Source organism: Lolium rigidum, chromosome 2 (assembly GCF_022539505.1).
Source record: "Lolium rigidum isolate FL_2022 chromosome 2, APGP_CSIRO_Lrig_0.1, whole genome shotgun sequence".
NCBI classification, from domain to species: Eukaryota; Viridiplantae; Streptophyta; class Magnoliopsida; order Poales; family Poaceae; genus Lolium; species Lolium rigidum.
In genome coordinates, this window is record NC_061509.1 from 69,285,159 (window position 1) to 69,300,729 (window position 15,571).

The window sequence follows — 15,571 nt, forward strand, 5'->3', positions numbered from 1 at the left end:
TGCCAAGAAAGAACACTCGAGGACACACCCAGTTACCCAAACTGGAAAATCCAGCTGGTGAGGGTGCCTCTGTTGGTTCTTTCGAGAAAGAACATCCAAAAACATGCGTGTCGATATTCGCTGCGAAGAAACAACACTCAGTCGTCGTCCTCCTCGGCGTTGTCGTTGTGGTAGTGGCGGCGGCAGCGCATCTCGTCGAACACCTTGACGCTCATGTCCCTCTCGCCAAAGTAGGAGAACATGAGCACAAAGCCGGCTTCGAGGCGGCGCGCGAACTTCTCCCAGCCGATGTGAAGGTACATCTTGCCACGCGCGTCGTAGATCACGTCCACGTCCACCGGCAGCAGCCGCAGGCAGCGTCCCGCAGATGCAGCGAGCCCGGGCGCTCGTCGCCGGCGACGAAGTCGGCGAAGGTATCCGTCAGCCTCTAGATGGCGTGTGGGTCGCCCTTGAGGACGACGACAAACTCGAACAGCACGGGCCCCTCCTCGTCCTGCATGTCCGACGATGAAGACGACGGCGTCACAGGCGACGGCGAGCGTGCAGCTCTGCCGCGGCCATGACCACGACCACGGCCGCGACCTCGACCAGACATGGTGTCGTCTCTTCAGATGGCGGCGGCTAGGGTTGGGAAGAGCTGCGCTAGGATTTGTGTGTGGGAGGGACGATGAGAGGCGGCCCTTTTTATAGGCCGGAGGGAGACGGGGGAGCGGTGGCACTCATTAACGCCAGCACGAAGAGCAAGACGCGCGCGACAGGACGGTTCGCTGCGCATCTGCGCAAACTGCACCGCCGCTGCACCCCAATAATTCCCGTCGCGAGGTAGACAATGGTTAGGTTAAAATTGAATGAGCCGCTGACGCGTCAGCCCCGCCACTCCCCGCTGGCGTCGACTTTTGGGATGTGTGGCTGACAGGTGGCTCCCACGCCCAACATTTTCCGCCTCGCGAGACGCCAGCGTGCCCGATTCGCGCCCTTGGCGAAGGGGCCGGCACGGGATTGCCGACGATTCTATTGGGCTCGAAAAATAGCCGGCACCGTTTGGGACGTGCCGGTGCGAGCCCATTTTCGCTCCCGGCCCCCAAACACTATCGGGGCCGCCGGTGGAGATGCTCTTATATCGATTCAAGCATGAAAGTAGCTAAATGCAAGTAGAACTCTCTCGTCCTCTCGTTCTCCACCGCCCCTGTCTCTCTCGAGTTCTCCACGTCCGGGCCGGCTGGCCCCTCTCCCTCTCTTCTCCGGTGTGAGCCGGTGTTGAGTTGGGCGGGGGACCCCTCTCTGTACAGCCCTAGTCTAGGTGTAGAAGTCTAGTTTAGGATCAGATTTCCTTTTGCCTCCATGGCGTCTGGCATCTTGCCGCTGTTGGGGATTTGGTTGCTGCTGCACGCGAGCTGCACCTGGTGGCCGGCGGTTGCTCCTCTCTTGCTCATGGTGCTTCGGTGGTCGGAGCCGCAGGTGAGTATGGGCGGGATCCTCGCGATCCCAAAGAATAAGCTCGAGTTCTGGCCTCCATCCATGGAGGTCGTTGCCGGTGAGGATGAAGCAGGATTTTCTGCCTTTCCTTACTGCTCCAGCCATCAAGGAGGTGGAGGAGGCGATTGGAAGGCTGGAGTTCAGTTTGTTTCTTCCCGGTGGGGATTTGCTGCTGCATCTCGCGGAGAACCTCTACGGCGGCGATCTGGCGCTGCTGTTATCCTCGGCCAAGGCGGCCACTCCGCGCTGCGGTCCGACCGGAACCGCGGCTTCTTCAACCTCCAGGTCGACATGCCAAGAAGGAGGCCTTTCCGCGACTCCGTCACGGCGCTCTTCGTCACGCCTTCGCCAAGTGTTCTCGTCCCCGACGTTGGTGCTGGCGGCCGCGATGTCGAGTTCGTCACCAAGTTGCGGTGGAGAAGGGCCCAAGCACTTGATTGCTTTTTCTGAAATTGTTTAGGGGTCCTTTGTGTAAACATGCAGGTCCTGGTTGTATTTTCCCTTTCGTTCTGGACATGTATGCAAATTGTAATCCCACCGCTATAATATAAGCAGCTTCCGGGTCCTCATACCCGATCCTCGTTCAAAAAAAAAAGTAGCTAAATGCAAGGAACATATTAAATAACAAAATAAGTTTCTAAAGGCTAGGAACCTGGCACTGAAATAAAATAAAAAAATACTGAAACATAAGCACCCCGTCTATAGTACAAAGGGAACACCTGACATTATATTATATTGTGGTAAAAGTACTACTTATTTTGCTTGTGTACCTCAAGCATGGGGATTCTAAATGGAATTAACGCAACAGGAGAACTCCTTCTCAAGTTAAGCTCTTACGATTCGAATTCAGTTTTATTTTGGCAATGGCTAGTGGTCATAACAGAAAGCAACAAAAGCCATTCTCGAAATTGCCCCTTATAACTAGGAACAGAGGGGGGCAGGCTAATGGCATCTCATTTCCTGGGCATACAATTTTTTTCGATAAATTCCTGGGCATACAAACATGAAGCATTTAGCAGATATAGTTTTTCTTCCTTGTTATGTACATTAGTACATACATCCACCACAGAGCATTTTCGCTCATGCCTCCATTGCTAATTTCCCAGACATGCAACACTCAAAGAAAGATGCCTTATTTTTCTATAGGCAAGTGTTCACTGGTTTTCACTTTTTCCCCCTCTGAAAAAACAAATACATGTACATGTGGTCATGTGGATGACCTGGTCTATCTGGAACTCGAGACACACAATTAAAGGAGCTATCCTTATCATATACTGTATGAAAGAACTACAAATAAAATCTTCTACTAAATACGGGATAGAACACCATAAGCATAGATGGGGTCATTTTTCTAGTCAGCAGTCCAGTCCGTGAACCATTGATCAGACCGGAGATGGAAAATACCAAGTGAACCTGAAGAAGAGTTGAAAGGTAAGATATAACATAAATGCAGTAGTTCCGGGAGATCCAAGAAAGGAAAGTAGTGCATTCTCGGAAATTCAATTCGGCTCCCGGGTGCGTATGCACCCTCTACCAAAAAATCTCCATATCATTTGACTGAACAATTGCCATGTTAACTACTCTATTGACTAACAAGACCCAAACATTGTCAGTCTAAACATCTCTCAAATCACTTGGATAAACAACACATCTGTGTATGCATAGAAATCAAACCTATGCTCAGTTAAACTAGCAATCCAAGGTGCATCAGTTCAATATAATCTAATAATAACTGAATGACCGATTAATCTACCCTCCGATTCATATTAATTGACTCTAATATGGATGTATCTAGACACATTTTAGTTCTAGATACATCCATATTGAAGTCAATTAATATGAATCGGAGGGAGTAGATGGAGTAGTAACTATGGCGAGAATTAAATATGAAGAGCAGAATTCATTCAAAGTATCAAGACTGCAATCCCAAACCACATACCTTTCTAAATGTGCATGGAGGATTGGTAAATAAGATCTTGCAGCCCTCACCGACAATTTCCTGTTATTAAGTGTTACATGCAAACCTGTGAAATAAACAATCTAGCAAGTTTAGTTGAAACCAGAACTCCAGAATGAAAAGGGTCATTTCTTACTCATCTTCACAATATACTAAGTTTCTTTGGATGCAGGCTCGTATATCACCATTATCACGGTATAAACTTCAACTATGAAGAATGGACATAATCTCTGCAATAGGATCTACAGAATCCACCGGCATTATATGAAGGAAAAAACCATTGGAAGGATGTCTGTTGTTGTTTTGCAATAGAAAACTGAAAAGACAGGAACTGAGTTGAGTAAGGGCAACTGAACAAAAGACTACAAACAAGCACCACTGCAAATAAAGATGGGAATCGGAATTACGACCTACATGGACTGCTCACTAATCGGGATACGTATCGGGCAGTATCCGAGCAGTATACAGTATCCATGCAGTATCCGATACCGGTACGCCGACAAAGCGCAGTATCCGCGCTTCATAGCTGCTCAGTATCTAACACGTTCACGCTGGTTTGTGAGGACTGATGCAAGAATATGACTTTAGAGGAAAGATAATAGCACAATTATCTGATGTGGAAGCATCTGCCGTGTGGTCAGGTTCCTCAAATATCTGACAAAAAAGTGTTGGTTCCTCAGTATTCCAGTGATAATCTAACACATAACAACTATCAAACACAGTTCCTTTTTTCGATAAAGATCAAACACAGTTCCTAAGTCTGGACAGCTAATGGTCTTCTTAGATTTCACTGCAGTTAAAAGATTTTCAACAAGCTGCCAATCTAATAACCCTTTGGAAGATCTGGCTAGAATGGAATAGCGGAGTTTTGAACAAGAAGCACACTCGAGCAAGTTAGTCGTCCAAAAAACCCACCTGAACTTTTTCATTCAAAAAATTTGGCCCAAAGCCAGATACACAGCTGGAGTTTGGGGATTACAGAGTGAAAAGGGGGTCAAAGAGGGGGGACTACGGGGGCCTAGAGCTAAGGAGGAGAAGCCAAGCATCAGTGGAGCATTGCACGTCCCAAGGGAGGTGGGCACGCCACAACCGGGCATCATCGCGGCACATCTGAAGCAAAAGCGACAGGCTAGATCACTACTCTCTGAAGGTGACAGCGTTGCGGTGCTTTCAGATGTTCCAGCAGCACAGAAGGATGGAAGTGGAAGCCGTCCTTTGATCCACCAGGGGGGCATGGAGGGATGCTTCATGGGGACAATGGGGCAAGCCGACATTCCCCACAACAACCTCGACCAGGGCAGGGCGCTCTCAGAGTGCCGGTGGTGTAGCAGCTTCACCTGCAGGGACTGGTTTTGCTTGAAGAGACAACGAATGCCCAGGTGGCCTTCCTTCTTGGGACAGCACACCTGCTGCCAGGCCACCAGGCACTTGGCTCCAGAGGGACGATCCAGAGCGTTCCACAGAAAGTCGCGGGGCAGCCGTTCGAGGATGTGCAGCAGCGGGAGGGAGGAACGCCGTGTCAATGGCGTAGTTCGCAAGGGCATCAAGCACTGAGTTGATCAAAAGCGCGATCAGCAGTGAGAAGGTAGCCAGGGTGAGCTTCTCAGCTGACGGTTGCAGCCCTAGGTAGATCTGCGGGAAGCCCTCAACACGGCAGCCCAGAATCTCTTGGATGGCAAGGATATAGTCGGTGGCAACTGCACGATGGTGCTTTTATGGAAGTTAATCACCAACCCCATGGCCGCCGAAAACTGGAGTAGCAGAGAGCCAACGAGCCGAATTTGCAGATGGAGAATAACAATGGTCAATACACATACCAAATGTTAAACAACCCGTAAATTTGGCCATCCCAAAGAGAGGTAGCTCGATCAATTTTCACATCAAAATGAGTAAGTTCATGAGTTTTAAATTGGTTTGTGTAAACTAAATAGAGAAAGTACGATAGTGCGATCACCTGGAAGGCTGCGGTCATAACTGGTGCTATCATGGCACGCCAGAGTTCGGCATCACAGTAGATCTTTTCTGGCCTCCAGACACCATGGGTAATCCGTGGGAGTCAAGCCACCCACATCAAACCACCCCCTTCCTACCGGCTACCGCCTTCGTGTCCGTCGTCATCGCAGTGCCACTCCCAGTTTTAATCCTTAGAATTTGCAGATTGAGAAAAACAATGATCAATTAGCGTAGCAAATGTTAAAAAACCCATAAACTTGTTCATCCTAAAGAGAGATAGCTCGACCAATTTGACATCAAAATAAGTAAGATTATAAGTTTTAGTTTGGTTTGTGTACTACTGAAGAAACAAAATAGAGAAAGTACGATAGTGCAATCACCTTGGAGGCTGCAAGAGCTCCTTGCCACCACCCTGCACGTTGTTTGTAACTTTTAATTCCTAAGTCAATGAATAAAGTGTACCATTAGAAGGGATATACATATATAACTAACCTAAAAATATAAATTTTGTCGGACAACTTAATTACCATAATAATCAGCAAAACGAGGGATAGCATAAAATGTTTTCCAGAACTAATCACCCAGGGAAATGAAAGTAACCTCTATAAGATTCTTGTTGCCAACTGAATTTCCACGTATATTCTCTAAGTGTAAAACAGGAACTGACTATACATATTTTTCCTATATGGGGAAAACATGGTGATATTTATTCGGTTCATATTCCAAAATATATATTTTTAGGTCGTTGGGATCATGGATGGCGTATCTGTCACATATTTAGTATGAAATATAATACTGGCTGCAAGGTACTGAACTGAAGATCAGTGAGGAAGCACAGATAAGGAGCAAGAGTAACATAGGTTAACGCACAAGAATAACAGGGAGTTTAACCTGTGTGTACCGATGGCTGAACAAAGAACCTCCGTTGGGACGCTTCGCTCTCTGAAAAATAGCAGTTGCTCCTAATTACAGATGACCAAGATATCAATATCCAGAAAGAACAAACCGGGGGAATTAGGATCTACAGGAAACTTGTACTGCGTCAAAAACAGCAATAAAAATCCAATCATAAAATTATGAAAAAAACAATCTCACCTAAAAACAGAAATTCAGTAACAGCAGCTACCAGCGCCCACCAAACCACACCTGCAAAATAACAAGTTAACAAACCAAAATCCAGAATAAGAAAAAAAACTGAACACCTGCACCCAGAGGAACAGCCAGCACCAACAGAAGCGCGCCAAGAACCTGCAAAAACTAACGCAATAACCTGATGAAATACATTGAAGCGTCTATATCACAGATAAATTCTGCTAACATGTGACAGGAGATAATAAAATGATGGATCTTTAGATGCATTGAATACTACAGACCTGCAAAAGGAAGAACTTGGAGTACCAACATTACTGGAACCCTAAATAAAAGCATCTAGAAACATTAAATAGGAGTTTCCAGAGGATCCTGAAACAGAACACCCTAAAAAATGAAAATTTTAAGTTCAACAAACAAATATTTTGCAAAAAATATGTATACTATTCAATTTAAGGGCTATCTTTTAATTTTGGCATGTTGAGTGTTTGCTTCATGTTTTATTACTTTATAAACTATGGAAGAGAGGAGGAGAGGGCAACATCACCAGTGTGGGTTTCATGGGAACCCTTTGACTTGGACGATCCATGGCCTGCAAATCCCGTACCAAACCATCTTACACTCAATTCCTGCATAAGAGTATCCTTTACCTCACAAAACTTGTCAGCCCAACCAGGTGGTTCGACAGCTTCAACTCCTAAACCAGGAGCTCGGTCACTGGACTTTAGGTTCACCGGATCAGTCCAGTCAGCTACATATGCAGAAACACGTCTTTTGAACTTTAACTTGAACTCTGTCCACGCTTGATATTTGTAGTGGTTGATGCGCGCCAGCCTGGTCCACATGTTAGTGAAACCAGATCTGAGCGAAAAGTGGTGTACAGAGTTCTGCAGGGAAGGTTCCACAGCCTCAAGACGGACGAAGGACTTGTGCCGCTGCTGGGTCTTCAACCGACAAGTATAGCCTTGACAGACACCATCCTGCGGATGTGCTGTTTGACCCGAGGGACCAAAATCAAAGCAGGGGAGATAGATTTGGCCAATCTGTGGGTCAACCGAGACAAGTGCTTCAAGCATGGACTTCGAGGGACTCTCTAAATTTTTCCAGTCCGGAGAAAAGATGAACTCGTCGACATCAACGAATGCCATCCACTGGCACGATGTTTGGTGCACTGCGGCGCAGTGGGAAAGGCCAGCTTCCTGCGTTTTTGTCCAAGGCCAGGCCACGGTGGAAATGTTGACTCCTGTGGACCTCAAGTCAGCCACCTTACCCGCCAAATTATCCTCGCTTCCATTGTCGTACAAGAAAAACTGGTCGACGCCCAGAGCGTCATGGTACAGTACCCACTCGCAGAGAAACTTTGAGACATTCCGCACCATTGTGCAGGCACAGATATTGTTTCTCGTAGGTGGCGCTACTGCTGCAAGGTCACTTTGTTGTGGACGGTATATCGCAAGGGAGGGGATGGGCTCCTCGCCGATGACAGACAGTGTGACTCGGAGCTGGGTGTTGCTGTGGGAAGTAAGAAGAGCCGGTGGAGGGGGGCACCTGGCTACTTGTTGCGCCGCAGTGATGGCTGGGAGGGAGGCCGACGCGCCATCATCATGGCCACGGTACACGCACTGGACTGGGGGATTGGCTGTGTTTGCCCACTGGCGGCGGATGACACCTTTCGCGAAGACAAGGACGTCGCCTCCGTCGAGAACAGCAGAGTCGAAGACTAGGCGGTTGCTCCAGTTGAGCATCGGGCGGACAGGGAGATCAGCAGGGGCGGCGGCGGGGGAGTCAGCGGAGGAGGAGGCGGAAAGCAGCAGGGGCGCTTGGAGCGGCTGGATGCTCTGCTCTGTTTCAGGCATGGCGCAGAGGTAGGCCTGGCGTCCGGGGCCTGGCAGCGTCCCGAGAGCACGCGCCGGGGACGAGGCACCACCTTGGAAGGCACAGATCGCGTCGTCCACAGGCTCGTCGGCCAGGACCAGGACCTCGGAGTCAGGGAGCAGGACGGCATCGGAATCAGGGAAGACCGCGGCATCCGATTCATCAGGGAGGAAGACGTCGTGCTGGGGCTGCGAGTGGGGGCGGAGCGGCAACAGGCGGCGCGGGAGGGCAAAATCGATGTCGGCTTCCGACGGGTGCGGAAACAGGAAGGTCGGCGGGCGAAGCAGCTCCTGAGGCAGCGGCCAGCTCTCGACGGCGAGGCCGCCGGGGAACAGGCCCGGCGAGAAGACGGGGGCTTTGGAGAGTACCGCCTGGCGGCCGGAGAAAAGCACAAGACCAGCGACGGTAGCAGCCCCGGCGGCGGTGAGGACACGGCGCAGGCGGCTGGGGCGGGGTTGCTTCGGCATGGCGGGAAAGCTTTGCGGCAAGCGGCGGGAGTCGAAAATTGGGAGCAAAGATGGGAGGAAGCTTTTCTTGGTCTCGCGAGCGAACGAAAGCTTGTTTGCAGATTGAGATTGAGACCGGAGTTTAGGGCTAGCTGTCGATATACGATACGATGCCCTAAAACGAACCGACCCGGCGAGGCGGTCGAACCGACCGATCGCGCCGCCGATACGATGCCCTAAAAGAAAATTGCTCTTTTTAGTCTACGGTCATGTGTGTAAAGTCCATGGACTATGTTGTAATTGCTCTTTTCTTTAGCGTCCTCAATGTAATTTGTACTGTCACCGGCTCACCGCTAAAGATTAATGCAATTTCTAGATCCTTCTGGTCCGTTCCTCTGTTAAAAAAAAGACCTCTCCAAACCTATTTTTTCTTTGTTTGCATTTTAAAAATCTTAGTCACTCCCTAAATCGCCATGACCTTTAAAAATCCGGCAGTTTAAAGGTTTCTAGGCCACCGCATTTTCTATTCGAATGACCAAAAAAAAGTTGTGGTGTTGTTCTTTGCAACTGCGGAGCGAGAAGGTTTGGAGATTGAAACTACAACAGTCTTCTGGAGCTCATCCTTGGTGGCTTCCCGCTGGCCTAGGGCTAGCCTGCCACCGAATCTCATGGCTAAAGGGCGGCTGCTCCGAGCGCTGATACCGGTAATTGCTCGGTGCCATCTCAGATACAACCTCCAGGCCCGATGTGCCATTACGGATCAGCTTCGATGCAGGATTCCCCGCTCAGGATGGCTTTTCTTGTTTTTATTATACGGTCATGTGTGTACAGACTAGGGACTATGTTGTAATTGCTCTTTTCTTTGGGTCCTTGATGTAATTTGTACTGCACCGCTGAAGATTAATGCAATTTCTGGATCCTTCGGGTCCCTTCTCCTGTTAAAAAAAACTCTCCAAACCTATTTTTTTTATTTGTTTGCATTTTAAAAATCTTACACATTCCCTAAATCACCACAACCTTTAAAAACCCAGCGGTTTAAAGGTTTCTAGGACACCGCATTTTCTACTCGAATGACCAAAAAGAAATGTGCTGGCTTATGGTGCAGGCCAATAACTTTGTGGGGACTGCGCATTTACACATGATGGGTGTTTGTACAAATAATAGACTCGTATTGCAAAGTATCCCATTGGCTTGCTTATACCAGAAGGGCGGGCCTGACGAAGCGGTAGACTATCCCCAGTTGTGTCCTCAATGTTTAGATTTGCTTATACCAGGTTCATCTCAAAGCAATTCAAGGGAAATGCTGCCTACAAATATCCTTTTCTAGATCCTACAATGTCTGAGAGAACTCTCCCCCAAGTCCTACTCCCCAACCTAGAGTAGCTAAGTGTGGAAACTAAAATTAAGCCTTGTTCATACATGGGCTTTTCTAGTACGAAATGAGGCACTTCAAATATGTTCATTGCTCCACCCCAGGATACGATTAATCTGGCATTAGCTATGTGAGCTCCAAGTAGCTTAACAGAAAAAATGATAAGCCTGGCATTCCCAGCCCACCCAGGAGTCCAGGACAGCCGGTGGTTTCTTGGTCATGACCACCTAAATTGAAAATTACATTAAAGAACATTTCCACGTGGTTGAACCTCATAAGGGAATATAAGATTTTCATGAGGTTGATCCTAAGCTGCCATCCACACACGAATACCCTAGTTTAAAGGATATTTTTGGTGTAAAATTCAGGATCCTCCGCTGGACGGATTTCGCTCATCGGTGATGGGAGCTTTGAGCACTGGGTACACCCTTTTGCTCTTCTTATACCAGGTTCATCTCAAAGCAATTCAATGTGGTGGGCAGGGCACGTACTGAACTAGCACTCTCCGTTGTATGGTTTATGATCCTGTTTTGTATGATTATTGTTAGCGCCACACGGTTCGGTGGTGCAGGTAGGCATATGTCAAACGGAAAATAGGTTGTGGCGCAACGGAATAAGATTACGCTCTTTCAAAATTACACGGTTCTTAAATCTGAAAAGGAAGAGGTGGAGCCAATTCCTTCAGCAAGCACAGTCGTAAGGGAGCAGATACAGTACCTCTTCAGTCGTGCCTACATGACTTGAAGTGAGAAAGCCATATTTGATTCAAAAGATCCCCTGTCAGTAGATCATGCAATTACACAGAATGTACAATAGAACTACATGCACAATATATTCGTTTATTTAAGAAAGAAAAGAATGTATGGGAACAATATGTAAATACATGTAAGGCCCAAAGAGGGCTTACCCAGCTCACAAGACTAAGCAGGCTATTAGTCCAGTTTCTGAATGTCTACACTATTCCACAGCAAGTAGTGTGGTGAAACAGAGAACTGAAGCCTGAAAAGATCATTTTGAACAACAAACATGGTTTATCAAGTTTCGAAAGACAAACAAACATGGTTTATCTTGAAAGATGCCTCAGTTTAGTACTTCTGAAAATCTATCATGAAACTGCATCATCTTCGAACATGAGAAATTTGAATGGTATAAATGAACAACGGTATAATGCACCTGAATTAGAGGACCATTGCAAGCCATGTCAACTACCCCAACCCTTGCTAGCCGGCAAAGAAAATGGACCGTGCACAAGTTCAGCCAACTCCTGAACAAATACGAAAGTAGCAACCGGTCAATACTAGAAAAAGTCCCCCTTGCACAAAAATAGAGATAGTACTTTGAACCTTTTAAAAGTACATTAAAGGGAATGGGAACTGATTCCCCATTCAGATATGGTTCAGGGATCTCTTGTGAGTGGGCTGCATAGCAGTACATTACACAGCAAAATAGGCTGCTACCTGGCAATCTTGAGCAGTCAGCACAAAATGTAGGGCCACAGTGACAACACAAGTTCGTTTCTTCACTGGATAAAGTAATGGTAAAAGGTTAGACCCACGTTTATGCACCAACTACGAGATACAGTGAGCTCTGAGAAAATAAGTAAATGCATCTCATCCTTATTCCTACCATTCATATAGTACTATCAAGATTTGTTATCCATCTCAAAATCTATAAAAAGAAAGCTCACATTAGAGTTTCCAGCGCCATCGAGATCTAGGTGGATCAAAACCTGCCGTTAGAACTTTCTTTAAAGACCTGCATTGAGCAAAGACGAAATTGAAACCAAACATGTTTCATGCGTGCGAACCACAACTATTTCAGATATAAACAATCCTTGTTGTTCATTGTTGACTGTACCCTTACTGTTCACCAGTTAGATCAACTACCTGGTGCAGTCTGCACAGCTGCCTGAAACACCTGACGATCCTTGCTTGCAATGGCGTACTTGTGGTATGCAGCCTTGAGATAAGCTATTTCGACACATTCATATGCTAAAGAAGAAGCAGCAGCCATTTTCTTGCACATTTCATATTCATGGCAAACAAAGCTGGGCAATAAAATGAACAGAATTAATTCTAGTGACCAAACTTGCGCACTGTTTACATAAAAACAAGAGTACTGTTACACAAAACCACAGCTTCAGATTATATAGTTGGATAAGGCCAACAATTATATTGTTATCAGACCAAATTTTCCAGCATCCAGCTAGCAAAAATTTAGTAATATCACATCAGCTTGAAACAGCAAGGTTCTACAAAACCATTAATGTGAGGGGCAGTAGGCAATATAGTAACAATACATGTTTAGACATCAGCGAAGACTGATATCAGCAGGACATGACACCTACCGAAACACATGTTTTGCAGTGGATTAAGCTAACAGTGGAACATATGTCATATTTAGATTGATAATTAGTGTACTTCATGTGTAATACTGTGCCTCCTTAACAGATATATCTTCTATAACTAAATAGGACCCCCACACTACTGATTTTTGCAGTACAAGCAGCAGCGCCACATCATATATTATTTTTAAATCTTTTTTTGCCAAACAACAATGAAATCCCAAGCGGTCTTTTCGCACGCAGTCTTTCCACTTCCAATTAACCACATCGCCTCCCCACTTCTCATTTCCCCCTCCTTTTCTGTAACCATCCAGCCCACTTCATTATAATGATTGTGAAACTTACTATAGGTTATAGTGATTGTCTTCATCTGCGTCTGCCGCGTGTGGATGAAACCTTGTTTTGAGTTATCAAAGCTCAGTAGCCACAGCCAAGACATCATATATTTTCCTCCTGCTGTCCTCCAAGGCATGTGTATTGGCATCCATGGACTCCCTACAATGCTACAAGAGGCTGCAACCGATCTTTTCTGCCTCCTATAAACTGATTCCTGCATTCTAAGTTAACTGGTTGATATCCTATACGATTGTTCCTTTTACATGTAGAGTACCGATCGATGCCATCGATTATTTCCCCAACACGCTAATACTGAACAAAATGTCATTTTCCTGGTATGCGGCTCACACTTGTTTTCAAATATAGTTATTTCTCCCATTTAGATTGTCTATCAGTCTAGATCATTTCTTGGTGCATCCTCTGTTGCAGGGGAGTTTCACACAATCATCAAAAGGCCCTGATGTTTTCTCAGCAATATACTTTCAGATTATTTATTCCTCTAAATATTTATTGATCTATGTAACTGTAGAGTACTTTTTGGACTCCTACACACGATGTGAAGTTTGCATGCTTGCTCTGAGTAGTACAATAATCTTTGGTACACACACACTGGATTTTTCTTGGTGGTGTTATTTCGAAGATGAACCCGCTGACCACTCTGCTTCTATATTTCAGAAAAATAATCTACGTATCCATGATGGTGTGTTAGCAGTAATTTCTATTAAAATTGACATTCTGTTCAAATATGCAAATTCATTCCTTTTCCTTTTCTGCCATGGTTAATTGCCAAATTTCAATGGTTTTTTTTTCCAGAGTATATATGTGTGGATGCATAGAACGAAACATGATGGAAGTGCTTCTGGTTTTGTTGGTGGAAGATATATCAAAAGTTACTCTAGCTGTTGCGTCAACCACCTCAAATGTTCAAAGACATATGATTTTTTCAAGGAGTCTGCTACTGCTTCCATTGCTGAAGCATAGTTTTTCTATTGGTGTTTCCGATGAAAGGCCTGTGGTTTACCACTTCAGTTTATTAGGAACAGTTGGTTTAGCCTAAGCTATGTATGGCTGGCTTCAGCCTTCAGGATTAACTGTCTAATTGTCTCATTTCCATGCCGACTGAGAATCAAATATGCATCAAAATTCGGTATAGCTCACTCTTCTAAAGAATGATCCTGCACTTGGTTATTTTCTCTTTAAGGTGAGTTGCTGCACTATTTTGACACGCTAGTATTTGGTCAAACCGAATCATAGTACTGGTCTAAACATAAATTGATCAAGAAGTGATAGTGAAGAAATGGTACGCTACAATAACTACAGCGTAGTCTCATTTTGTCGACTATACATACTAGTTTTTCTCCGTGGAGAACAGTAAGGTTGCCTTGCAAAGTTTCTGTATTTCTGCGACAAATTTCCGCCGCAATGTGCAGGGCATAATCTATTTAATCAAAAGCTACATCTAACTAATTTGTTTTGGAGTATTCTGCTTCCAAATTGTTATGGTATCTGGAAAAATGATGACCTTTTTATTAATGCATAACTAACAAAAAATCAATATTAAATTTGATAGAAGCATGTTTTTCAGTTAGTAATTCAAGTTTGTACAATAAAATATTATTCTTGTGGTATTATTGTTGCATGCAGAAACCAAAAAGTAGCCGAACTGGAGATCCTCCTTAATCCTTAGCACAAGAAACCTAGCAGGCTTTATAATATTTGAGCCTAGTCTTTTAGTATAAAGAGAAATAAAGATCCTCCCACAATCTGATGATCCTATTGTTTGAATGCTTATGGAAGGAAACTACCATGCTCACTGGTATAGGCGTATAGCTAGATCTGTGAATATTCATTTCTGCAATATCTCAGGATTAATCTACAACAAAAGAATTTAGAATAAAATTGAAAGGCTCACAACTGACATTACCAATCGTTTCCATAGATGAATCACCTCTTTCCCCAAATTCTTTAACTGTTTGCATAGGTTAAGTTGGGGAAACTCCAACAACTACACTATTATTAGTACGATCATAAATTTGTACAAATTTAGTAGTGTGAAGACTCTCAGAATAACTAGGCGATATTATTATCTAATAAATCAAGACAGGGCAAGCAATCTGTTCATGTCATTACTAGAACTGGAACAACATAGTAGTAATAGTTTGAACTGAGTCGAAATAAATGCTCCAGGAAAGGAGAAGAATCACATACGCACCTAGATAAGGCGCAGCAGGCTCGACAGCTGCACCAGTCGTGCCATTGGCCTTGGCCATGAGGGCAGCCAGCGGTGGTCGGTGGAAGCCCGTCATCCGCGCACAGCTGCAGCTGGGAGGCGTGTGCGCACACGGGTGTGCAAAGGACGGCGGCGGAGACCGTATCCCTGGCTGCTCGAAGGAAGGGTGGAGCGGGGCGTCCTCGCCAGCATCACTTGTGCCGCGGGAGGTGGAGGCCGGCGCTGTGGAGCCCTCTAACGCGCGCGCGGTGGCTGCGGCAGCGGAACCGGTAGAGACGATGTCCGCGGGGAGGCCTTGCCTGCCCCCGAGCGAGCGAGATCCTCGGGCCGGCGGCGGGAGGGCAAGGGAGGGCGCGGCGGCGGGGGCCACCGGAGTGAGGAGGGAGAAGTGTGTATTGGGATAGGAAAATCCACGGGTGCAGGAGTACGAACGCATTGTCTGGAAACAAGTCAAAAATCTGAAATAAAATTTTATTTTTTGGGAAAAATAAGA

At 45.9% G+C, this 15,571-nt stretch overlaps 1 protein-coding gene and 2 long non-coding RNA genes across 6 annotated transcripts; all 3 read right to left on the bottom strand.

Moving 5' to 3' along the window:
- Nucleotides 1-2,546: 2,546 nt before the first annotated feature.
- Nucleotides 2,547-5,738, bottom strand: LOC124686656. The gene is made up of 3 exons (XR_006997897.1): nucleotides 5,388-5,738; nucleotides 3,416-3,500; nucleotides 2,547-2,889 (listed from the first exon to the last, which is right to left on the bottom strand). It is a non-coding gene; the product is annotated as an uncharacterized LOC124686656 (long non-coding RNA).
- A 1,252-nt stretch (nucleotides 5,739-6,990) lies between these two features.
- Nucleotides 6,991-8,817, bottom strand: LOC124689852 (glycosyltransferase family 92 protein At1g27200-like). The gene has a single exon (XM_047223313.1). The coding sequence runs from the start codon at nucleotides 8,815-8,817 to the stop codon at nucleotides 6,991-6,993; it is 1,827 nt and encodes a 608-aa protein (XP_047079269.1).
- Nucleotides 8,818-10,762: 1,945 nt separating this feature from the next.
- Nucleotides 10,763-15,182, bottom strand: LOC124686657. 4 transcript variants are annotated; one of them, XR_006997901.1, is made up of 7 exons: nucleotides 15,061-15,182; nucleotides 12,026-12,215; nucleotides 11,856-11,923; nucleotides 11,512-11,690; nucleotides 11,342-11,432; nucleotides 11,076-11,167; nucleotides 10,763-10,945 (listed from the first exon to the last, which is right to left on the bottom strand). It is a non-coding gene; the product is annotated as an uncharacterized LOC124686657 (long non-coding RNA). The 4 variants fall into 4 exon arrangements; XR_006997900.1 differs by having other exon boundaries at nucleotides 10,763-11,167; nucleotides 11,626-11,690; XR_006997899.1 differs by having other exon boundaries at nucleotides 10,763-11,432; nucleotides 12,055-12,215.
- Between the last annotated feature and the right edge of the window lie 389 nt (nucleotides 15,183-15,571).

Coding starts and splice junctions, on each gene's coding strand:
- LOC124689852 (XM_047223313.1), bottom strand. CDS start 8,817: ATGCCGAAGCAACCCCGCCCCAGCCGCCTGCGCCGTGTCCTCACCGCC.